Genomic DNA, 22,049 nt, shown 5'->3' on the forward strand with positions numbered 1-22,049 from the left:
TAAGAGATCATTGTTTGCCCCAAAACAAAGTTTCAATCTAGGACAAGATCGTTAATAAAATCTAAAAGATGTCCAGCAGTATTTATTGAGGACAAATTTATCTAGCAAAATAGATCGAGCAAACATTTAGATTTGAGCAAGTGGTATTGAAGTATCAAACCGATACCGTCTCTGGCGAAGTTAGAAATTTCTTTAAGGGTGTTCAAATTTGAAGGTAGTAAATAAAAATTCTCTGACAAATAATGTTCAATATATATGTTATATACCTCTAAAACCTAATATTTTATCTATATACACAGTTTAATTTTTCGATGAAGGGCGGTCAACGAATATATAGGTTCGCCCCTGGATACAGTGAGTAGTTAATTGGAGATATAGGGGATAAACTTTGTCAAAACATAATGGGGAATGTAAACAACAAAATTACAAAACTATAGGCTAATCCCTATCCCATGACGAAAAAATCGGTAACTTTCTTTCTGATATACAACAATAATATATTCGGTATAATTCCATATAATGGGGTCTAGGGAGAGTAGCGTGTATTTAGATACGATTTTTGATTATAAGCAATTTGCTTATTCGTTCACAGGGAAAAAAAAAACAGCTAATTGGAAATTACAGAAGCATTTCTTACCAAAATGTGCAAGTCACTGACTCGAATTATAGCGCGTCTAATTTTTTTTGAAAACTCTCTTATTCCATTTGTTTTATTTTATATGATATTTTCGTTTTTATTAGTTCTTAAAAAAATGTACTTTTTTATATTTTCAAGCTTTTACTTATTTAGGTGATGTGTTCCATAAAAATGTCAATGAAGTATTTAAAATTACTAGTTTTAAAAATACTTTTCATATATATAAAAATTGTATTTTTTTTCCAGTTAAACCAAACATCTAGAAAGCTCGGAGGAAGAAGCAACAAATCCAAGAATATTCACAGAATTGTCTTTCCGGTCACTATTACGTAGTGTTGACGAAAACCCATTTTGTCTGAACTATGAAAACTTATTTTGTGATTGTAGTGACGACAATATAAATATTTTAAAGTAATATCTATCGATTAAGAATTAAGGAAACTGAATAATGAAATGGGTCAGAAACTCGAAATAAATGAAATTGGAAAGAAAATATCTTTTTGTAAGTAAATGAATGAAATAAAGTTAGAAGCATGTGGAACAACCATTTTCCTAATAAACATAGTATTGAACAAAGAATCTCCCACAGAAGAAAGCCATGGCTGTTATTTTGAAGAATCACAGCCTATTAATCACTTTCTTATTCCTCTGCTGTTTATTGCCATGGCGGCAGATAGATGGGTTCAAAGTACCATTTCATCCAAAGGATATTCTGCCATTTTTACCAAGACAGGTCTCATGGCCCATCCTCAACTCTCTCCACAGTGCTGTGAACCTCATGCCCACTTTTGTTGGGGTTGCTTCAAATAATATACTGGAGTGGAAAGGTGCTTGCTTTTACAAGAATATTGCTTGGTTGGAGCTTCATAATAAGTCCCAAAGTCAATTTGGTGGAGGCACCCTTCATATTAAGGTCTCACTCTATCTATTTTTCTTTTTGCTTTTGTGAAATGGGTCTGAATTATAAAAAGTTGTTTCCTTGTGCTTTGTATTTTTGAATAAGGATTAGTTGCTATTGTTATACTTACATTAGGTGTGGTGTTTAATAGTAATGTTTTTATTTGGAGCACTCCGAGATTCACTGGGATTTCGGGTATTGTAGGCGCATAAGAGTAGAGAGGTCGAGAGGGCTATGCGTAATATGCACAAGGGTAGAGCAACCGGGCCAGACAAAATCCCTGTGTAATTTTGGAAGAATGCGGGTAGGGCATGTTTGGAGTGGCTCACTATGCTGTTCGACGTCATTTTCAGGACGAAGAAGATGCCCGAGGAATGGAGGTGGAGTACGATGATCTCGTTGTATAAGAACAAGGGCGATATCCAAAGTTGCAATAATTATAAGGGGATTAAGCTGCTTAGCCACACGATGAAAGTTTGGGAGAAGGTGAGAGTGAGGGAACAATGTGTCCATTTCTGAGAACCAGTTCGGTTTCATGCCGGAGCGTTCGACTATAGAAGCCATTCATCTTGTGAGGAGATTGGTGGAGCGGTATAGGGAGATGAAGAAGGACTTTTTGGTATTCATTGACTTAGAAAAAGCTTATGACAAGATCCCGAGAGGTGCTTTGGAGATGCTTGGAAGCTAAAGGCGTCCCAGTAGCCTATATTAGGGTAATTAAGGACATGTATAATGAAGTTAAGACTCAGGTCAGGACAGCGGGAAGAGACTCGGACACTTTCCGGTTGTGATAGGGTTGCACCAGGAATCATCTCTTAGCCTATTTCTATTTTCCTTGGCGATGGACGCATTGACGCGACACATTTAAGGAGAGCTGCCATGTGTATGTTATTTGCTAATGACATAGTTGTGATTGACGATACACAGGGTGGTGTTAACGAGAGACTAGAGGTTTGGAGGCAGACCCTAGAGTCTAAGGATTTTAAGTTGAGCAGGACCAAGACGGAATACTTGGAGTGCAAGTTCAACAACGTTATCCTGGAAGCGGACATGGAGATGAGGCTTGATACACAAGTCATCCCCAAGAGAGGTAGTTTCAAGTACCTTGGATATATAATAAATGGTAACGGGGAGATTGATGAGGATGTCACGCACCGTATCGGAGTAGGATGGATGAAGTGGAGGCTCGCTTCTGGTGTCTTGTGTGATAAGAATGTGCCATTGAGACTTAAAGGTGACAAGGTTGTAGTTAGACCGACTATGCTCTATGGAGCAGAGTGTTGGCCTCTCAAGAACCCTCATGTCCCGAAGATAAAAGTAGCTGAGATGAGGATATTAAGGTGGATTTGTGAGCATACCAGGTTGGATAAGATTAGGAATGATGTTATTCAGGATAAGGTGGGAGTGACTCATGTAGAGGAAAAGATGCTGGAGGCGAGGTTGAGATGGTTCGGGCATGTTAAGAGGAGAAGTATAGAAGCCCCAGTCAGAAGATGCAAGAGGTTAGCCTGAGTATCAGGAAGGATAGAGGTACGCCTAAGAAGTCTTGGGGAGATTTTATTAGGTGGGACATGGTGCAGCTAGAGCTGACTGAAGACATGGCCCTAGATAGGAGGGTGTGAAGGTCGAGGAGCAGGGTAAAAGGCTAGTAGGTAGTCGAGTGTATCTCTTTGTCTTACCTAGCTCGCTAGCATTAGTGTTAGTATGATATCATTTTATTATAGATTGCTATTACTTCCTAGAGTTTAACTGTTTTCTTAGCTTCGGTCTTTTTATCTTGTTGTTATTCCTACTTGTTGCCGTTACTTTTTTCATCTGTTTTCCAACCGAGGGTCTATCTGAAATAGTCTCTCTATCCTTCTAGGGTAGGGGTAAGGCTGCATACATTTTACCCTCCCCATACCCCACTTGTGGGAAATTACTGGGCTTGTTGCTGTTGTTTTGTCTGGTCAAAGACTTGTTTGAATATGAGATCCTCTAGGTTAAGAGAATAGAACCCATAACTTGCCTTACAATACAAATTATATACTTGCATTGAAAAGAAATGGGCCCAAATGGAGTGGAATTGATATATTCCTACTGCTGAACACAACTAGCTGGGATGGAGGCATAGTCGATTGATTCATTGATTCTGTTAAGTATTTCTTGAGTTGGTATTTACTGTGAATTCTGATCTAGGTGATTCCCCGATTTAGTTGACTAAGATAAGTCCTTGCAGCTGGTCCTAATTATCCTTTGCTATTAAATGTCTGTTTTTTTTATATTAAATATCTGTCGATTTGGTTGCCAAATAGATAGAAAAGATCATGTGGAAGTAAAGTTAATCTTGATTATTTGCTCTACCCTCTTCATGTGAATCTCTGAAAGTTGGCTTATATCTGCCTAATGTTATTCATTGTAACTTTGCCGCAGGCTGTGGATGCGACATATCTTTTATAGAATCTTAGTCTTTGTATTGATTCTATGTTGGTAAAATTTAGTGGAAACTGTGCTTAGCGATGTTGCAAATGCCAATGTTATTGGTGTTTATGGAGAACAAAAACAATTTGGAAAGCATGATCTGTATACATTATTATTAATGATGAGTATTTGTTATCTGCATAAGTATATATATGATATAGGTTATTGATAAAGCAACTCATGGATTGTAATTTTACCTGCCTTTTACTTCTCTTTGTGCCTTCTTTTTAATGCTTGGATGGAAAGAATTCTCAATTTAATGCCAATGCTTGATCTGTGGGATTCTTGTACTTATCCTAATACCAATGATTGTAATCCTATTAAAATATTATGCAGGTGAGCAATGCACACAGTTGGACGTGTATGGATCTTTACATCTTTGCAACCCCATATCGCGTGACATGGGACTACTACTTATTGTCTCGTGAGCATACTCTTGAAATTGAAGAATGGGAGTCTCAAGCTGAGTTAGAATATGTGAGTACCAATCATTACTTAAATGAAGCTAAAAGAATTATTTATGAGACTAATGGAATAGATTTGAAACAGGTCAAACATAAAGGTATCTCAGTTTTCCTAATGCAAGCAGGAATGTTAGGAACCCTTTCAGCACTCTGGGATGTTCTCCCTTTGTTCACGAACACTGGATGGGGTGAGAACTCAAATATTGGTTTTCTAAAGAAACATATGGGCACTTCATTTGAAAAACGTCCACAGCCATGGGTCACCAACTTTACTACCGATGACATACATTCTGGGGATTTTCTTGCATTATCAAAAATTAGAGGTCGCTGGGGTGGTTTTGAGACTTTAGAGAAATGGGTATCAGGAGCTTATGCTGGCCATTCTGCTGTTTGCTTGAGAGACTCCGAAGGAAAACTATGGGTTGGCGAATCTGGAAATGAGAATGATAAGGTAGTGTTCTAAAATATTTTGTTTTCACGTTATGTTATTCTTTGGTATTTACTCTTTCTTTCTTCGGGAGCAAGGGCAAAGTCTGTTACAGAGTAAAGAACTGGAAGAATAGAAGGAGAATGGAGATCGAGAAAATTATCTCATACTGTGCAAATTTGCTTTTGTTTCTCGTTGTACGAGGCTGCTAGCATTGTTTTATGATCTTCTCTAGTCTTTTTATAGTGATAGAAATGTTATTGATTAGCTTCTCATTTGCTTATCTCCTATCGTCGTTTAACATTCTCCAAATATAGCAATCACAACTTTGACAATTCAATTTCAAGATTCAAAGTAATATAATTGTTCCATGACTTATTGTTGCTAGAATTTTCTTATTTGAAAATCCTTAGACATTCAGTTGTTGTTTATGGGAATTATGTAGTTTTATATTACTTTCTTCTGTATTTACTGTATAGAAAACTATTACTTTTCCACTATCTTTTTTCTTCTTTTCTTCTTCCATGTTAATAAAACATTTACATCCTTATTTTGAGGGAATGCGATTACTTTAGCCAGAATTATTTTAATTTTTGGCAATCCTTATAGATCCATTTTTTTGTTTTAAATGATTATTTACTTGTGTACTATTTTGTGGTGTCTTTATCATACTTTGCTACTATTATTCGCTATCTGTTTTCATACTTTCTCGTTCATGTTTATTAAAAACTTCAGAACTTATGTTCAGGGAATTCTGAATTTTTACCGAACTAATAACGAGAATTGATAGAAAAGTTAACTTTTAGGGAATAAAAAGTTGTTTTCCTAATAAATGAAAAAAGAAAGAGATAAAAGTGCGACATGTTGGAACAATTGATTAAAGTATTAGAGTGATATTCAAATCAGCAAACTTAGGGGGAAAAAGCATCTAAGTTCGTGAGTGTACAGCTTTAGATATTAGTATGACTATTACACCGTTGACTTCAAATATCACGTTGTATGAGTATCACATTAAAAGGTATGATCCCTATTCAACATTTGCACAAACTTTAAGCACCACTAACTAGGTAGCAACTTGTGGGCATGCAATAGGCACAACACAATATTCAAAGGCGCATGGTTAACAACTTGAGTGTGTACGCTGTAGTTCTGGTTATTCATCTTGGCCCAGACACATTGGGAATTGGGGGAGGTGGACAGGTTGAAGATATAAGAAAAACCTTAAGCATGAATGGCCATTTACTTAGTAACGTAATCTCTATACCATATTTGCACCAATTTTATTCTTCACATTTCCTTCCAGGGAGAAGACGTTATTGCTTTATTGCCATGGGAAGAGTGGTGGGAGTTTGAGCTGACAAAAGATGATTCCAATCCACATATTGCATTGCTCCCTTTGCACCCTGATCTCCGTGCAAAGTTTAATGAAACTGCTGCTTGGGAATATGCAAAAAGCATGGATGGCCAACCTTATGGTTACCACAACTTAATATTTAGCTGGATAGACACAATTGATGGAAATTACCCCTCACCCTTGGATGCTCATCTGGTAATGCATGTTATTTCATATTACAGTCTTCACAATTTTGTGTTTGAAGTATTATTTTGAAGCTTTTTTCTTTCATACGGTCCTTTACTTCCTGATTCCTCTTGTTTGCGAAATAGTCAGCTGTTCTTTTGCTGAATTATCTCCTTACAAATAAATAAAATAAGTACAAAGAGTGGGTAACATAGACCTCATCGTATGTAGTTGCTCAGCTAGCCAAATAATAATGTTGGCAAATGAAGTGAATTTGGGTAAGGCAGGCATTTCACACACAGACCATTCAGCTGCAGGTTTCATGTATCGAACAGTATCTAGATTTGCATATGGGTAATATCCATTTGAATTTTAACTTGATGTTATCATCAATTTCTTCTTGGAGCTTCATTTGACTGCTATAACATTCTAGTATGAGTCTAGTGTTTCATAAAACTCCATGAAGTATGCATATGTGCTTAAGCAGTGAATAAATGATAGGTAAGTATCTCGTGAGAGCTGAATGGTATTTGTTTTGTTGTAAGAACCTTGAAGCACCATAGAGTCATGAATGAGCTTGAAATCACTCTATATGATATCCTATTAATATGAGAAAGACAATTGAAGTCAGAAATTTAGGAGGATGAAGGGTGAGGAATGGGAAGAGAGGATAATGGCATTAAGCAAGTAAAAATGGCCGGCATTTATAGATAAAGTGGGTCATCGTGGCACTTGGTTTTGTGTGCTGAATAACTGCTACTGTATTCCTGCAAATTGAAGTTGAAAGTGGCAGAGTGGCCTTGCTACCACGATCCACTTAGATTCAGCTCTTTGTCACTCCTATTCTTATTTAAATTTTTTTAGAAAAGCTTAATAAAAAAGTTCCTGCAAATTGAAACTTAACCTGTTATTTTGTGTAATTGTTGCTGATGTTTTAGTGATGTGTGGTGCAGGTTGCTTCTGTCATGACTGTTTGGAACCAATTACAGCCTGCGTATGCTTCTAACATGTGGAATGAAGCCTTGAACAAGCGACTCGGAACTCAGGTAATTTTTTTTAATGATGACATTCATGAAATGCTTCTGTTTGTTGAGAACAAAATAGTGGACAAAACACTATTAATGCAGCTGATTGGATACTATCTTTCTCCATTATTAACTAATTTAAAGCAGATCAGAATACTGTATATACAAATGTTGTTGACATAAAACCATTGTTACACTGAAAATGTACTCTGCTTTGTTAACTCTCTGATATCTCAAGCAAAATCGATAAGTTAGTGCAGACCTCTATCATGGACTTGATAAAATATAGTACTACATGCTGATCCATTTTGTCCATGCAGAACCTTAGTCTTCCTGACGTTCTTGTGGAAGTTGAAAAGCGTGGATCCTCTTTTGCCGAATTGTTGACTATTCCTGAGCAGGATGATTGGGTTTATAGTGATGGAAAGTCAACGTCATGTGTTGCTTTCATTCTTGAAATGTACAAGGAAGCAGGATTATTTGGTGAACTTGCAAGCTCAATTCAGGTTACAGAATTCACGGTGAGTTTGTATTCCTTATTTTCCACTTTTCAGTTGGTTTCCAGGGCATTTGCATGGTATGTACTTAGATGAATCTGAAGCTGCTTTTCTTTTGTGGGGTGATGGCCTTTTTTTTGGGGGGTGGGTTGGGGGGGGGATCACATGTCTGTGTCTTCAGTGAGGCATCTTTCTCTCATTATTCCTATTATTCTTTACATCCCTACTAAATACACATTTTCGTCAATCCTTGCTCCAATTAAGCTCCAAATAAACTGGTTGTACTTAATTGTTTGGGATTGTCTAAACGTTGTATCCATTTTCCAGTTCCCTAAAATAGAAAACTTTTTACTATACTCTTGCATACCTTTCAGTATCTTAATTCCAAAAATGTATAAGTTAGGAACCAGCCTCTTGCAGAAATGCAGGGTAAGGCTGCGTACAATAGACCCTTGTGGTCCGGCCCTTCCCCGGACCCCGCACATAGCGGGAGATTTAGTGCACCGGGCTGCCCCCCTTTTTTTTTATCAGTTAGGAACCAAATTTTAAACCTGAAGTATTTCAATTCTCGGGAAGTTATCCAATCTTATATGATCTATGTTCAAATTTCTTATGTTTGTGAAACTATTGCATCAATTTTTGATCATCTGGAAAAAAGAAAACTACAATTCTTATATTACTTGTTTTCTGTTGGACGTTGGGGCCTGGTGGTTCATCTCATTGAAAAACACATGGAAGTCTCATGCTGGATTCAACTTCTAGAGTTTGAAAAGTAACGTATTTATTGCTGGGAATGCAGATAAAAGATGCTTACTCTCTCAAGTTTTTCGAGACCAATTCAAGTCGGTTACCGAAGTGGTGCAATGCAGATGACAGTGTGAAGCTTCCTTTCTGTCAAATTCGAGGGAAGTACCGGATGGAACTACCTGGATACAATAGTATGGATATATACCCCTATATGAATGAAAGATGTCCATCGATGCCTCCGAAATATTACAGACCTCAAGGTTGTTGACAAGAGTTTCCCATCTTGTAATTATCTGAGGTTAGCTTGTTGCATATAATTCTTCACTCATCAGTTCTCAGGTTGTTGTACAATTCCCTAGGTACAAAGGTTGCTGATGGACATATATGTTGCTCTTATATAAGAGTTTGTACAGAGTTTGGTCTTTCAGTGCTTCTTGAAAGTTGCACAGGCCAGAATGCTAGCTTGTTAAGTTCCTCGTTTTTATTTAGACATATACTAACGATCTTGGGAAAATGAATCCCAAAAGAACTTGTACATATGGAAAAGAGCTGGTATTCTAAGTGAATATTAGTTGTTGCTTTCTACCTTAAAAACCTTAGAGATCTTCACTCTAACTTTCCATTGTAAAGTTATCTTAACGCTAAACCCCATATTTCGAAAAGTTGCCCGAGAATCAAATTACATAGTTTAAAAGGACTAATAAGTGCTGAAATATGACCATGAAAATTTTCATCTTTCACATCCAATTTTTAGCCTTCAAGTTTAAAAGAAAAGGTTGTATAAATTTAGCTGTAAACTCTGAATCTAGAAAAATATTCCAATTACAAAGATGGAGAATCTTGCTTATGCATGTTTAAAGTTTCAATTTTTCATATCCAACTTTAGCCTCAATTTTCGAATATCATATCATAGTGAAATGGGAAGATCCTAAGTAGAAGATAGAATTACCTAAATGCCCACTAAAAATTAATAGACTTTAGATCCTTATAAAACTAAATAATACCTTAAATTTAGTACACAATATACGTTAGTTATAAGGTTAGTTATGAAATTTTAAAATTCTGTAGGTACATGTATCTCAGGTATTGAATTTATACAAAGTTAATTTCTTTTAATTAATACATGTATCACCCCATTATTCCGTATAGATCTGGTGCGTTAAACAAACTTTTCTTCTCTTCTCTTATAATGTGAAGCTAGCAATCAAGGAAATGAATAATTCAATATAATAAATAACATTTATTAGGATAATGATCAATGGTCTCTTCAATTCCTTGCAATTATTTTGCTCTTTAAAATAAATATAATCTTTGCAACTGCTCAAGTTATTTGAATTTGTGAGAAAATGAAGAGACCGATCAAAAACTACATTGATGGGTTGAGGTAGGTTGCAACTAGGTGTATATATGTCTCTGTTTGTATAAGTTTGCTTTATTGTTGTGCCTCTAGAAATCTCTATCATTCTTCTAATCTTTGTTTTTTTTTTGTTTAAAATAGCTATCAAAGGACAAAAACACTTTAATAATTTTATTTTCATTATTTATTAATTTTAGAATGATCACTTACCTATACCTTAGATTACATCATCTTTGATTTGTTTCTTTTTCCATCTCAAAGAGAGTTTAACATGTTTATGCATATATGACATGCATTGAATTGGAGATTAAAAAAATGAAGGAGAAAAAAAAAACTAGATTATCTAACGAATTCTATTTTTTTTTAAAATTGTCTTTTTGAAGTTTTTAAGTGTAAATGAGTTCGTTTCTATTTTTTGAAAAGCTGAGTTACACGGGAAAACACAAAAAAAATCATGGCGAGCTTGTGGACCTTTGGTTAAGTCATGTGCCTTTATGTTGATTTGATTCTTCAAGTTTCAAACTTTGATTAAATTTTATGTTAAGTATTTTATTTGTTTATCCTTAAAACGCTACCTAATGGACTCCGAATAGCTTGCTGAGCAATCAAACCTCACTCGCGGGACCTGAAGCTCCTGAATCTGCACACAAGGTGCAGGGAGTAAAATGAGTACTCCAACTCAGTGAATAATAATAATAAATGAAGACTGAGCGATAAGAAATCACGTAAAAACACAACAACATGCTATAAAGAAGCAGAGTAAAACCAATAAACACAATAAAATAGTGAAATATTATAAAACACCTTGGTTCAGAATAAGCTTCTTTAAAACACCTTTTCAACAGTTAAACATGTAAATGAAAAGCAGCTAGAAAAGATAAACACATAAAATCCACCTCGCGGGCACAATGTCAATAGAATCAGCCCCTCGGGCAATAACATGGAATAACACCAGCCCGTCGGGCTATATGTCACATCACAATGGGTACCCACGCTCATTAGGGGTGTACAGACTTTGGGAGGGGTCCCTTACGGCCCAAGCGCAATATCAAGTCATCTCATGGCATAATCAATAGGCTCTCGGCCTCATACCAAGCCACCTTGTGGCGTAAAACTTAGGCCCCCGGCCTCATAATCATAATCAGTACAACACTGCTGCGACGTGCATCCCGTTCCCATAATAATCCTCACAACACAGGCCCTCGGCCCTACTCAGTCAGAAATCTCTAAAAGCCACTTGGGCACAGTAAAATATGATGCTTAGCCCAAAATATCATTTAAAGTGTTAAAAACAGAGTAAACATGGCTGAGTTATGAAAACAGTATAATATAGCATGACTAAGTATAGATATAAAATCAAAACAGTGATGAAATAGCAGTAAAACTTCCCTAAGGGTCCAAATAGTTAGCACGAGGCCCAAATATGGCATGCAACCCAAAACATGATGATAGCAAACAGTTTTCAATCAAATACGCAGTAAAACAGTTATTCGGGATGGACTAATTCACAATCCCCAACGGTGCACGACCCCACGCTCGTCATTTAGCGTGTGTGTCACCTCAATATAGCACAACGATGTGAAATTTGGGGTTTCATACCCTCAGTACAATATTTACAATCATTACTCACCTCTATCCGGTCCGAACTCTAGCCCGCAATGCCTTTGCCTCTCGAATCGGCCTCCGGATACTCCAAATCTAACCAAAATCAATGAAAAACCATCAAAATATGCTAGGGAACAAGGCCCACTCGAAAGAAATCAAATTACAACACAAATCCCGAAATTAGCCAAACTCGACCCTCGGGCCCACGACTCAAATTCCGATAAAAATTACATCAATAGACTCCTTATCACTCCCCCAGTTCATTCATATCAAAATCACCAAAATCCAACCACAAATGATCCCTCAAATCCCTAATTTTAGGTTTCCAATTACAAGCCCTAGTTCTTCAATATTAGACTTAAATTCCATGATTAATTAGGTAGAAAACACATTAGGATTGAGTATAAAGTCCATAAATCTTATCTCCAAGTGTTCTCTCTTCAATCCCCTTCAAAAAGCTTCAAAATCGCCCAAAAATGGAGGAACTTATGCTCAAAATCGCGGAAATGAGCTTTTAAAACATTCTGCCCAGACATTTCAATCCTTCATCGCGAACGCAATCAACCCCTCGCATTCGCGAAGCACAAACATAGATTGACCAGAATTTCCTCTTACGCGAACGCGACGACACCCTCGTGAACGCGATGCCTCAGCACTCAACCCTTCGCGGATGCGGCATCACCCTCGCGAACGCGATGACCAACAAGCTCAACTCTCCGTGATCGTGGGACCTCCTTCGCGAACGCAAAGGCCAACTTTACAGCCTACCCCTTCGCGAACGCGAGGGCCTACTCGTGAACGCAAAGGCCAATTGTCTGCAACACCCAACAACAGATTTCTGAAATTTTGCACACACATCCCAAATGACACAATGGACCTACTGCAACTTCCGGAATTCCATTCTGACCCCTATATCAAAATCTCACCTATCAACCGAAAAACGTCAAAATTTCAATTTCGCAAATTCAAGCCTAAATCTACTCCCGGCCTCCAAAATACGTTCTGATCACACCCCTAAGTTCCAAATCACCACCCGAAGCTATCCGAACCATCAGAACTCACATCTGAGCCCTTTAACACATAAGTCAACATTCGGTTGACTTTTCCAACTTAAGCTTACTCAAAAGAGACTAAGTGTCCCAAAAATTACCAAAACCTCTCTGAACCCGAGCCAACTAACCCGGTAACACAAATACAACTAAATAAGGCAATAAGAAGCAGAAATGGGGGAAATGGAGTGGTAACTCATGAAACGACCGACCGGGTCGTTACAACAGCAAAATCATTTTAGGATGATCACCCGTATCATTTGAATCAATCTGGAGGGAGCCAATTTCCCTTTGGAGCGTTTGTACCTTGGTAAATTATTGGACGCCTCCTGTATAAAGTTCGGTACTGAAATAGCGATTTGGTGTATGAATTTATTTTTATATGGCAAAGTCATGTACAATGTTCTGTTCTACTTATTAGGATTATTTTGCTTCGCAATGTAAAATTCATACTAATAGAAAAAGTGAACGCAAAGAGTGACACTTCTGTATGTCTAGACTCTAAAGCAGATGATGACCATTTTTGATATCATGTATATGTTAAGTTTGGCAGAAATTTTGTCCCACACCGGTGGGAAAAGAAGAGTTGGGGGGATTTTCTCCCTATAAAAGAAGGCTTAATGTTTAGGATTTAAACACACCTCTCATTTGCCTTCTTATCTTCTTAAGGCATTTGTATCTTCTCTCTTTAGTATTATTTCACTTGTATTTTTGGAGTGGAATAAAATATTGGTTGTGTCCGAGGAGTAGGCAAAATTAGCCGAACCTCGTAAATTCTATTGTTGCTTTATTGTCTTATTTATTATTTGGTGGCTGTCATAATTTTTGGTATAGTAGTTGTGACTTATTCACACTATATACATTTGGCTTCCACAACAATTGGTATCAGAGCCAAGGTACTGTCTAAGTATGCTCTGTGGTTGCAGCATAGTCTGATCTTCCACATCAGAAAAGATTTATCTTGGTAACTGAGTCAAGGTTCTGTCTGAGTATGCTCTGTAGTTGCAGCTTAGTCTGATCTTCTACATCAGAAAGGAAATAATCTTGATTTGTGTCGTCAGCTATTAAATAATATTTGTGTCAAATATGGGAGACAATAAACAAGAAGAATCTACATCAAGTGTCAACAATACGTCATCATTGGCATCTTCGCTTATGACAAGAATTGTGTCAAATGCGAAATTTGCGGTAGAAATTTTTGACGGGTCCGGACATTTTGGGATGTGGCAAGGCAAGGTTCTAGATGTCCTTTTTCAACAAGGGCTAGATCTTGCCACTGAAGAAAAGAGACCGGATGTTATTGGAGAAGAAGATTGGAAAATTATCAACCGTGTTGCTTGCGGTACCATTCGATCCTTCCTTGCTAGAGAGCAGAAATATCCATACACAAAGGAAACTTCTGCAAGTAAATTATGGAAAGCACTGGAGGATAAATTTTTGAAGAAAAATAGTCAAAATAAATTGTACATGAAGAAGAGACTGTTTCACTTCACCTATGTTCCTGGTACCACGATGAATGAACATATCACCAGTTTCAATAAGTTGGTCACAGATTTGCAAAATATGGATACAACTTATGATGATGGTGACTTGGCCTTGATGTTGTTGGCGTCACTTCCTGATGAGTACGAGCACCTTGAAACTACTCTACTCCATGGAAATGACGAAGTTTCTCTCAGAGAAGTTTGTTCGGCTTTGTACAGCTATGAACAAAGAAAGCGAGAAAAACAGAAGGGCGGAGAAGGAGAAGCACTATTTGTGAGGGGTCGTCCTCAAAATCAAACGAGGACAAAGAAGGGAAGATCCAAGTCAAGATCCAGACCCAGCAAAGATGAATGTGCCTTTTGTCGAGAAAAAGGGCACTGGAAGAAAGACTGTCCGAAGTTGAAGAATAAGGCCAAACATAACAATGGAAAGGCCATTATGGATTCAAATGTAGCTGATTGTGATGATTCAGACTTCTCATTAGTTACAACAGAGTCATCAACATCATCAGACATATGGTTGATGGACTCGGCTTGTAGCTATCATATGTGTCCCAACAGGGACTGGTTTGTGGAATTTCAAGAAGGAGAATATGGAGTCATCCACACAGCGGATAACAGCCCTCTTACCTCATATGGCATTGGTTCAATACGATTAAGGAACCATGATGGAATGATCAGAACATTAACAGATGTTCGATTTGTACCGGATTTGAAGAAGAATCTCATCTCTGTAGGAGCCCTAGAATCAAAAGGGTTCAAAATCATTGCAGAAAATGGAGTGATGAGAGTATGCTCCGGTGCACTAGTGGTAATGAAGGCTAATCGGAAGAATAATAATATGTACCGCTATCGTGGCAGTACAGTTATTGGGACAGCGACAGTGACATCCAGTGACGACAAAGAGGCAGAAGCAACCAAGCTATGGCACATGCGCTTGGGACATGCTGGAGGAAAATCCTTGAAAACTCTATCAGATCAAGGATTGTTAAAAGGAGTAAAGGCTTGCAACTTGGAGTTTTGTGAGCATTGTGTCAAAGGGAAACAGACAAGGGTTAAATTTGGTACAACGATCCATAATACTAAAGGCATTTTGGATTATGTACACTCTGATGTTTGGGGTCCTTCCAAAACACCTTCATTGGGTGGGAAGCACTATTTTGTAACCTTTGTTGATGATTTTTCCCGAAGAGTGTGGGTGTATACAATGAAAAACAAAGATGAAGTGCTGGGAATTTTTCTCAAATGGAAGACGATGGTGGAGAATCAAACAGGCAGGAGGATCAAGTGTATTCGCACAGACAATGGAGGTGAATACAAAAATGATCATTTCAATAAGGTCTGTGAAAATGATGGCATCGTCCGACACTTCACTGTTAGACATACACCACAACAGAATGGAGTGGCAGAACGTATGAACCGGACCTTGCTGGAGAAGGTACGGTGTATGTTGTCCAATGCTGGCTTGGGCAAAGAATTTTGGGCTGAGGCAATTACATATGCATGCCACCTCATTAATCGTCTACCATCTGCTGCTATTGATGGCAAGACACCATTTGAAAAATGGTATGGAAAGCCTGCTGTAGATTATGACTCTTTGCACGTGTTTGACTCAACTGCATATTATCATGTGACAGAGTCAAAATTGGATCCAATGGCAAAGAAGGCTATTTTTATGGGAATTACTTTTGGAGTCAAAGGATATTGCTTATGGAGTCCTATGACAAAGAAAGTAATATTCAGTAGGGATGTTACCTTTGATGAATCTGCTATGGTAAATAAGGTAACGGAAGATACCAAACAAAATGAAGGTGCTTCTAAGCAGGTGGAGTTTGAGGGAAAATTTATTTTTCCTACACAAGAAGCAGATGAGGAAACAAATGAAGATTACCCTCTGGAAGGAGAGCCAGTAGAGGAGATTCCAACTCAGGAACCTCAACAACAACTTGAATCAATAGCAACCAGCAGGCCAAAAAGAACAATAACGAAACTTGTTCGTCTCATAGAGACGGTTGCTTGTGCAACCTCAATTGTAGCTGATGATGTTCCTACCACTTATAAAGATGATGTCCAAAGTTCAGAAGAAGATAAGTGGAGGATTGCCATGAATGATGAAATACAGTCCCTTCATCAGAATCATACATGGAGATTGGCCAATCTCCCGAAGGGAAAGAAAGCAATTGGGTGCAAATGGGTATTTGCAAAGAAGGAAGGATTTCCTAACCAAGTAGATGTTCGCTACAAAGCAAGATTGGTGGCCAAAGGATATGCTCAAAAGGAGGGAATTGATTACAATGAAGTGTTTTCTCCAGTTGTAAAACATTCCTCCATTAGAATTATGTTGGCTTTGGTAGCACAATTGGATTTGGAACTAGTTCAGATGGATGTAAAAACTGCGTTTTTACATGGAAACTTGGAGGAGGAAATCTACATGACTCAGCCAGAAGGATTCAAAGTTGCTGGAAAAGAAAATATGGTGTGCAAACTTGAAAAATCGTTGTACGGATTGAAACAATCTTCTAGACAATGGTACAAGCGATTTGACGAGTTTATGTTGCGGCAAGGGTACAAGAGAAGCAAATACGATCATTGTGTGTATTTGCACAAGCTTAAAGATGGTTCCTTTGTATATCTTCTCCTATATGTTGATGATATGTTGATAGCTTCCAAGAATTCGGAAGAAATTGATAAGTTGAAGATTCAACTGAAGAAGGAGTTCGAGATGAAGGATTTGGGTGAGGCAAAGAAAATTCTTGGCATGGAGATAATTAGAGATAGACGTTCAAAGAAACTCTGTTTATCTCAAAAGGAATATTTGAAGAGAGTACTTCAACGTTTTGGCATAGATGACAAGACTAAGCCAGTTAGTACTCCACTTGCTTCCCATTTTAAGCTAAGTACTACTATGTCGCCAATGGATGAAGTTGAACGAGAGTATATGTCAAAGGTACCATACGCAAATGCTGTTGGTAGCTTGATGTATGCAATGGTTTGCACAAGGCCTGACATTTCACAAGCTGTTGGAGTTATTAGCAGATATATGCACAATCCAGGGAAGGAGCATTGGCAAGCTGTGAAGTGGATTCTACGGTATATTCATAATACTGTAGATGTCGGGTTAGTTTTTGAGCAGGAAGACAATCAGTCTGTAGTTGGATATTGTGACTCAGATTTTGCGGGTGATCTGGACAAACGAAGATCAACTACTGGTTATGTGTTTACTTTTGCAAAGGCACCAGTTAGTTGGAAGTCTACTTTGCAGTCAACAGTTGCTTTGTCTACAACAGAGGCAGAGTACATGGCTATTACAGAGGCTGTGAAAGAGGCAATTTGGCTTCAAGGATTGCTAAAGGAGCTTGGTGTTGAACAAAAAGGTATCACAATTTTTTGTGATAGTCAAAGTGCTATTCAATTAGCGAAGAACCAAGTTTATCATGCAAGGACGAAGCACATTGATGTTCGGTATCATTTCGTACGAGAAATCATAGAAGAAGGTGGAGTCACGGTGAAGAAAATTCATACTACGGAGAATCCTGCTGATATGCTGACAAAGGTGGTGACTGCGGTCAAGTTTCAACATTGTTTGGATTTGATCAACATTGTTGAAAACTGAAGATTGAAGATGAAGACACAATCAAAATTTGTTATTGAGAGAAAATTGAAGATGTGGAATTTTGCCAAGGTGGAGATTTGTTAAGTTTGGCAGAAATTTTGTCCCACGTCGGTGGGAAAACAAAAGTTGGGGGGATTTTCCCCCTATAAAAGAAGGCTTAATGTTTAGGATTTAAACACACCTCTCATTTGCCTTCTCATCTGTTTAAGGCATTTGTATCTTCTCTCTTTAGTATTATTTCACTTGTATTTTTGGAGTGGAATAAAATATTGGTTGTGTCCGAGGAGTAGGCAAAATTAGCCGAACCTCGTAAATTCTGGTGTTCCCTTTATTGTTGCTTTATTGTCTTATTTATTATTTGGTGGCTGTCATAATTTTTGGTATAGTAGTTGTGACTTATTCACACTATATACATTTGGCTTCCGCAACAGTACAGTGGTATCCTTTGGCTAATAATCGAAATGGCACATGTGTAACTTTTAATTTGAACCATTTTGCATCCTTTGGCAAATTATCTAAATGATTTTATAGGTTATTTCGAAGGGTAATTATGATGGTCAGACCTTAAAGTGTACATCTTTTAACATGAATACATCATAATATAGAGAGTATTCCCCTTAGAAGTGTGAGGTTTACAAAGTCTGCTGCCTCTTGGAGAAGCATGTAGGATCAAATTTATTGAAATTAGATAGGTTTCCTGGGAATTATTTGAATGGGAAGTCCTTGAGTTGGTGCTGGCATTGGGTCCCTGCTGAAGAAATCATCTGTACAGCATAACTTCCATGCGAAATGTGTTACTAGATAATGGATTGTGACCAAAGTTTCAATCTTCGCAAACTCGTATCCAGGACATATACGGGCTCCCCCTCCAAATGGAACAAAGTTGTAAGGAGGCAAGGATCCGGGGTTCTCAAAGCGTGCTGGATCAAATTTCTCTGGTTCTTGGAAAATGCTGCTGTCCAGGTGTGTTTTAGCCGTTACCCAGAATATCTATGTGCATCCAGTATGCAGTGGTTAACTTAGGATTATGCCAATCAGAAAAAAATAGAGTACTATCAAAATTAACAGGTTGAAGAATGGAAGATCAAAGATGGGGATTCTGATCTTACTTGCCATCCTTTAGGAATGAGGTAGCCTCCGTACTCAATGTCTTTTACAGTTTGCCTGAAGCCTCCAAAAATGGGAGGGAATATTCTCATCGTCTCCATTGCCACTCTCCAGGTATACTTCATCTTGCCAAGGTCTTCCCAAGTTAAGGACTCCTCAGGTGACTTACTCTGTGCAATCTCTTCTTGTTCTGTACTTCCACCAAGCTACTTTAGAAGAAACTCGAAAGGTAGAATGACTCACATGACATTCAGAGGGGTTCTTACCTTTAAGGACAGCTACATGAATGTTGGGATTCTTTGCTAAAAGTCTTACTATGAAAGTTATCAGGACGGATGAAGTGTCATGTCCAGCAACCATGATAAGCATGACATTGTGAATGATCTCATTTTCAGATATAAGTTGTTGGTTGTTCTCTCCGCGGATACTGAGCAAGCAGGTGATGAGGTCCTGGTGGGATGAAGCTAAGTTATTCTCAAACTCATACTGTTTCTCGCGAATAAGTTGTTTCAGCATTTTCTGGCCATCTTTGCTTGCCTTGAGGCTGCGGTTGAAGCGCGTAAAGGGCAAGTTTATGGGGATTGACCACATCCCTTCTATCATCCGCTGGAAATATTGAACCATTTGGTCTCTTCGCGCTCCACGTTCAAGCCCGAAAAGGAGAGAGCAAATAATGTCGAAGGTGAGTGTCTTCATTAGAGGCAATACCTACCATCAAATACCATACACGAAAATTAGTTGTAAATGTCTAAATTTGTATGCACAAATAGTACAGGTGTACTTGACAAACCTTAACTATTTGCTTGCCTTTCCAGTAAGTCTCAAGGTGGATTCTGACTTCTTCTTCCATCTTTCCAACATACCGCTTTAAACTATCTGGCTTCAAGAATGATAACAGAGCATCTCTAACCCGTTTATGATCTTCACCGTTGAGTTCAAATAGGCAACGTTCCCCCAGAATCATCTTGACTGATTGTGTCTGCTGGTTAGTGAGGACAGAGCCATCACTGGTAAATATAAACTTGTTAGCAGCCTGTCCATAAATAAACACAGTAGGTTTGCCGAAGAGGTTTAGCTTTGAGATAGGACCATATTTTTGAACTCTTTCCTCAAGCCATTTCTCTGCTGTGTTGGTTCTCATTGCCCTTAGCATGCCAAGGCTTTGGCCGATGATCGGTAATCCAAGGGATCCTGGTGGAACCCTTTTTGATGGCCTTCTCCTGTGAACCAAGAGGAGGAAGAATGGAAGAAGAAATAGGAAAATAGTTAAGATAATGTTCATGATTGAGGTATAAAGGAATGAGCTTAGAGGTAGGAGGATTTTATATGTTCTTGTATTATTGACTTTGTTGGTTACTGGTAAGGTATCTTAGCTCCATACTGGTATCCTGATACAAAAATATGCCCCCATCTGGAGATACCAAGTTATACTCTCCTATATGATTGTGCATTGTGGTGTCTAACTCGAGCGACATGTCCAAAAGGAATAGTGTTCATAAACATTAACTGTTTGTGTTTTGTTTTCTATTAAAAACAAGCAGTCCAAATCAATAATGTGACAAAAATGGCGATGATCTTAAGTTGCGTGGCTGGAAGGATCTGCTTGTGCTCATTGCCTGTCGTTCTTATTAAATGAGGAATCTTTCCATTATGCAAACTACAACATCAACCTAGTACTCGTCCCACTGGTGGGGTATGGGGAGGGTAGAGTGTACGCAGACCTTACCCCTATACCGGAGGGGTAGAGAGGCCGTTTGCGGGAGACCCTCGGCTCAGCGACAAAAGATCTGTAACAACAACATAAATCAGACAAATAGTATCAGCATCGTAAGAGACAACAAATAAGTGGAAGGACAATAATTATGCTAAAAATAACATTGAGAAAAATAAAAATAGTGTGATGAACAAAAATCGCTAGCAATCTTAGACAAATCACTAGCAGACTAGCTAGAACAACGAGAAAAAACGCTAAACTACCCCCTAACCTATAACCCTAATGCTCGACCTCCACGCCTCCCTTTCCAGGGCCATTATGCAAACTACCATTTATATATTTCTACTCAATGGGAATCCACTTTCACCAAGCAAGCGAAAGCATTTCTGCTTGTTTTGAGCTATATTTAGCTAAACAGACTTCTTCTACATCATTTTTCTTCATATTTTGGTTTTCAAAAAAAATGTAATTTAAGTAGCGGTAGTCCCAGTTTCTCGTTCAATTTCGTAAAATAGACTTAACAACCAGAGGACTTCTATTCTGTTAGCAAGCTCTCCCCCATAAATGCAGTCAGACAAACGAACAAATACTGAGAAGATTTTGGTCTAATTTCACTCTGCATTTTGTTCTTCGTCATAATAAATAGCAACCACCTCTTGGTGAGTTGTTTGAGGGTTGTTTAGAAAGCCATCGCGTAATTGGTAATGCTTCAATCAATAAAAAAAGTCTTTGTCTTTTAAATTTAATATATTTCAGCTCTTTTTTAAAACTTTTGAGTAATTACAAGTTGACTTTTGAGAATTTGGGTATTATATGAAGGACTTATTCAACAAATTTTATTTTAATTTGAAAAGTCTCTGGGGCTTACGGCTCACTACAAAAACGCGCCTCAAACACCCTGACGTACACCCCGAATATCCGGGTATACGCCCCGAATTGCTGGGCATACGCCTCTTGAGACTTTCACCTCACACCATCGCCTTGGGACATTTTTGGTGCGCATCGCCCCAGGGCTCCCCCGAAAACGCCTTTTAAAACACTGATTGGAATTAGTGTAATTACTAGGATAGTAATTACACAGTCTAGTAATTACACAGTATTGTAATTACAACGACTTGTTTTGTTTGTCATAATATTATTACTGTGTAATTACAAGCGTACGATTTGGTTGCACAAGTGTAATTAATAGTTAGATTAAATTATAAATATAAATCTAATTATCAAAAACTAAAAGTTAAGATTTAACAAATATATGCCTTTATAAATAATATTATATTTGATATTTAAGATAGATATTGTGTTTTGAAAATATATTAATTACTAATCATATATTTGTAACTAATATTATAAAAATAATTGATATATATATATATATTTCAAATTAATAAGCTTTTACTTTAATCAATTATAAAAACTAAAAGTACATAATTTGTAAGAACATCATGG

At 37.7% G+C, this 22,049-nt stretch overlaps 2 protein-coding genes across 2 annotated transcripts; one reads left to right on the forward strand and one right to left on the reverse strand.

Annotated features, from left to right (window-relative positions):
* The first annotated feature begins 1,087 nt into the window (after positions 1 to 1,087).
* Positions 1,088 to 9,259, forward strand: LOC104224588 (uncharacterized). Its single transcript, XM_009776271.2, has 7 exons — positions 1,088 to 1,550; positions 4,332 to 4,472; positions 4,545 to 4,910; positions 6,190 to 6,435; positions 7,359 to 7,451; positions 7,751 to 7,951; positions 8,727 to 9,259. Exons 1-7 carry the CDS (start codon positions 1,236 to 1,238, stop codon positions 8,940 to 8,942), a joined length of 1,578 nt encoding a protein of 525 aa, XP_009774573.1. The 5' UTR covers positions 1,088 to 1,235; the 3' UTR covers positions 8,943 to 9,259.
* An 8,951-nt stretch (positions 9,260 to 18,210) lies between these two features.
* LOC104240584 (cytochrome P450 716B1-like) lies at positions 18,211 to 20,345 on the reverse strand. The gene is made up of 4 exons (XM_009795448.2): positions 19,680 to 20,345; positions 19,156 to 19,597; positions 18,892 to 19,079; positions 18,211 to 18,772 (listed from the first exon to the last, which is right to left on the reverse strand). Exons 1-4 carry the CDS (start codon positions 20,169 to 20,171, stop codon positions 18,467 to 18,469), a joined length of 1,428 nt encoding a protein of 475 aa, XP_009793750.1. The 5' UTR covers positions 20,172 to 20,345; the 3' UTR covers positions 18,211 to 18,466.
* Between the last annotated feature and the right edge of the window lie 1,704 nt (positions 20,346 to 22,049).

The sequence above is a fragment of the Nicotiana sylvestris genome, chromosome 7 (genome assembly GCF_000393655.2).
Source record: "Nicotiana sylvestris chromosome 7, ASM39365v2, whole genome shotgun sequence".
NCBI classification, from domain to species: domain Eukaryota; kingdom Viridiplantae; phylum Streptophyta; class Magnoliopsida; order Solanales; family Solanaceae; genus Nicotiana; species Nicotiana sylvestris.

Bases quoted from the DNA above. Each gene is read 5' to 3' on its own strand.
- LOC104224588 (XM_009776271.2), top strand. From the start codon at position 1,236: ATGGCTGTTATTTTGAAGAATCACAGCCTATTAATCACTTTCTTATTC. The intron at 4,473-4,544 runs GTGAGTACCAAT...GATTTGAAACAG, and splicing joins CTCAAGCTGAGTTAGAATAT to GTCAAACATAAAGGTATCTC. The intron at 4,911-6,189 runs GTAGTGTTCTAA...ATTTCCTTCCAG, and splicing joins CTGGAAATGAGAATGATAAG to GGAGAAGACGTTATTGCTTT.
- LOC104240584 (XM_009795448.2), bottom strand. From the start codon at position 20,171: ATGAACATTATCTTAACTATTTTCCTATTTCTTCTTCCATTCTTCCTC. The intron at 19,598-19,679 runs GTTTGTCAAGTA...ATTTGATGGTAG, and splicing joins AAGGCAAGCAAATAGTTAAG to GTATTGCCTCTAATGAAGAC. The intron at 19,080-19,155 runs GTAAGAACCCCT...GTGGAAGTACAG, and splicing joins TCATGTAGCTGTCCTTAAAG to AACAAGAAGAGATTGCACAG.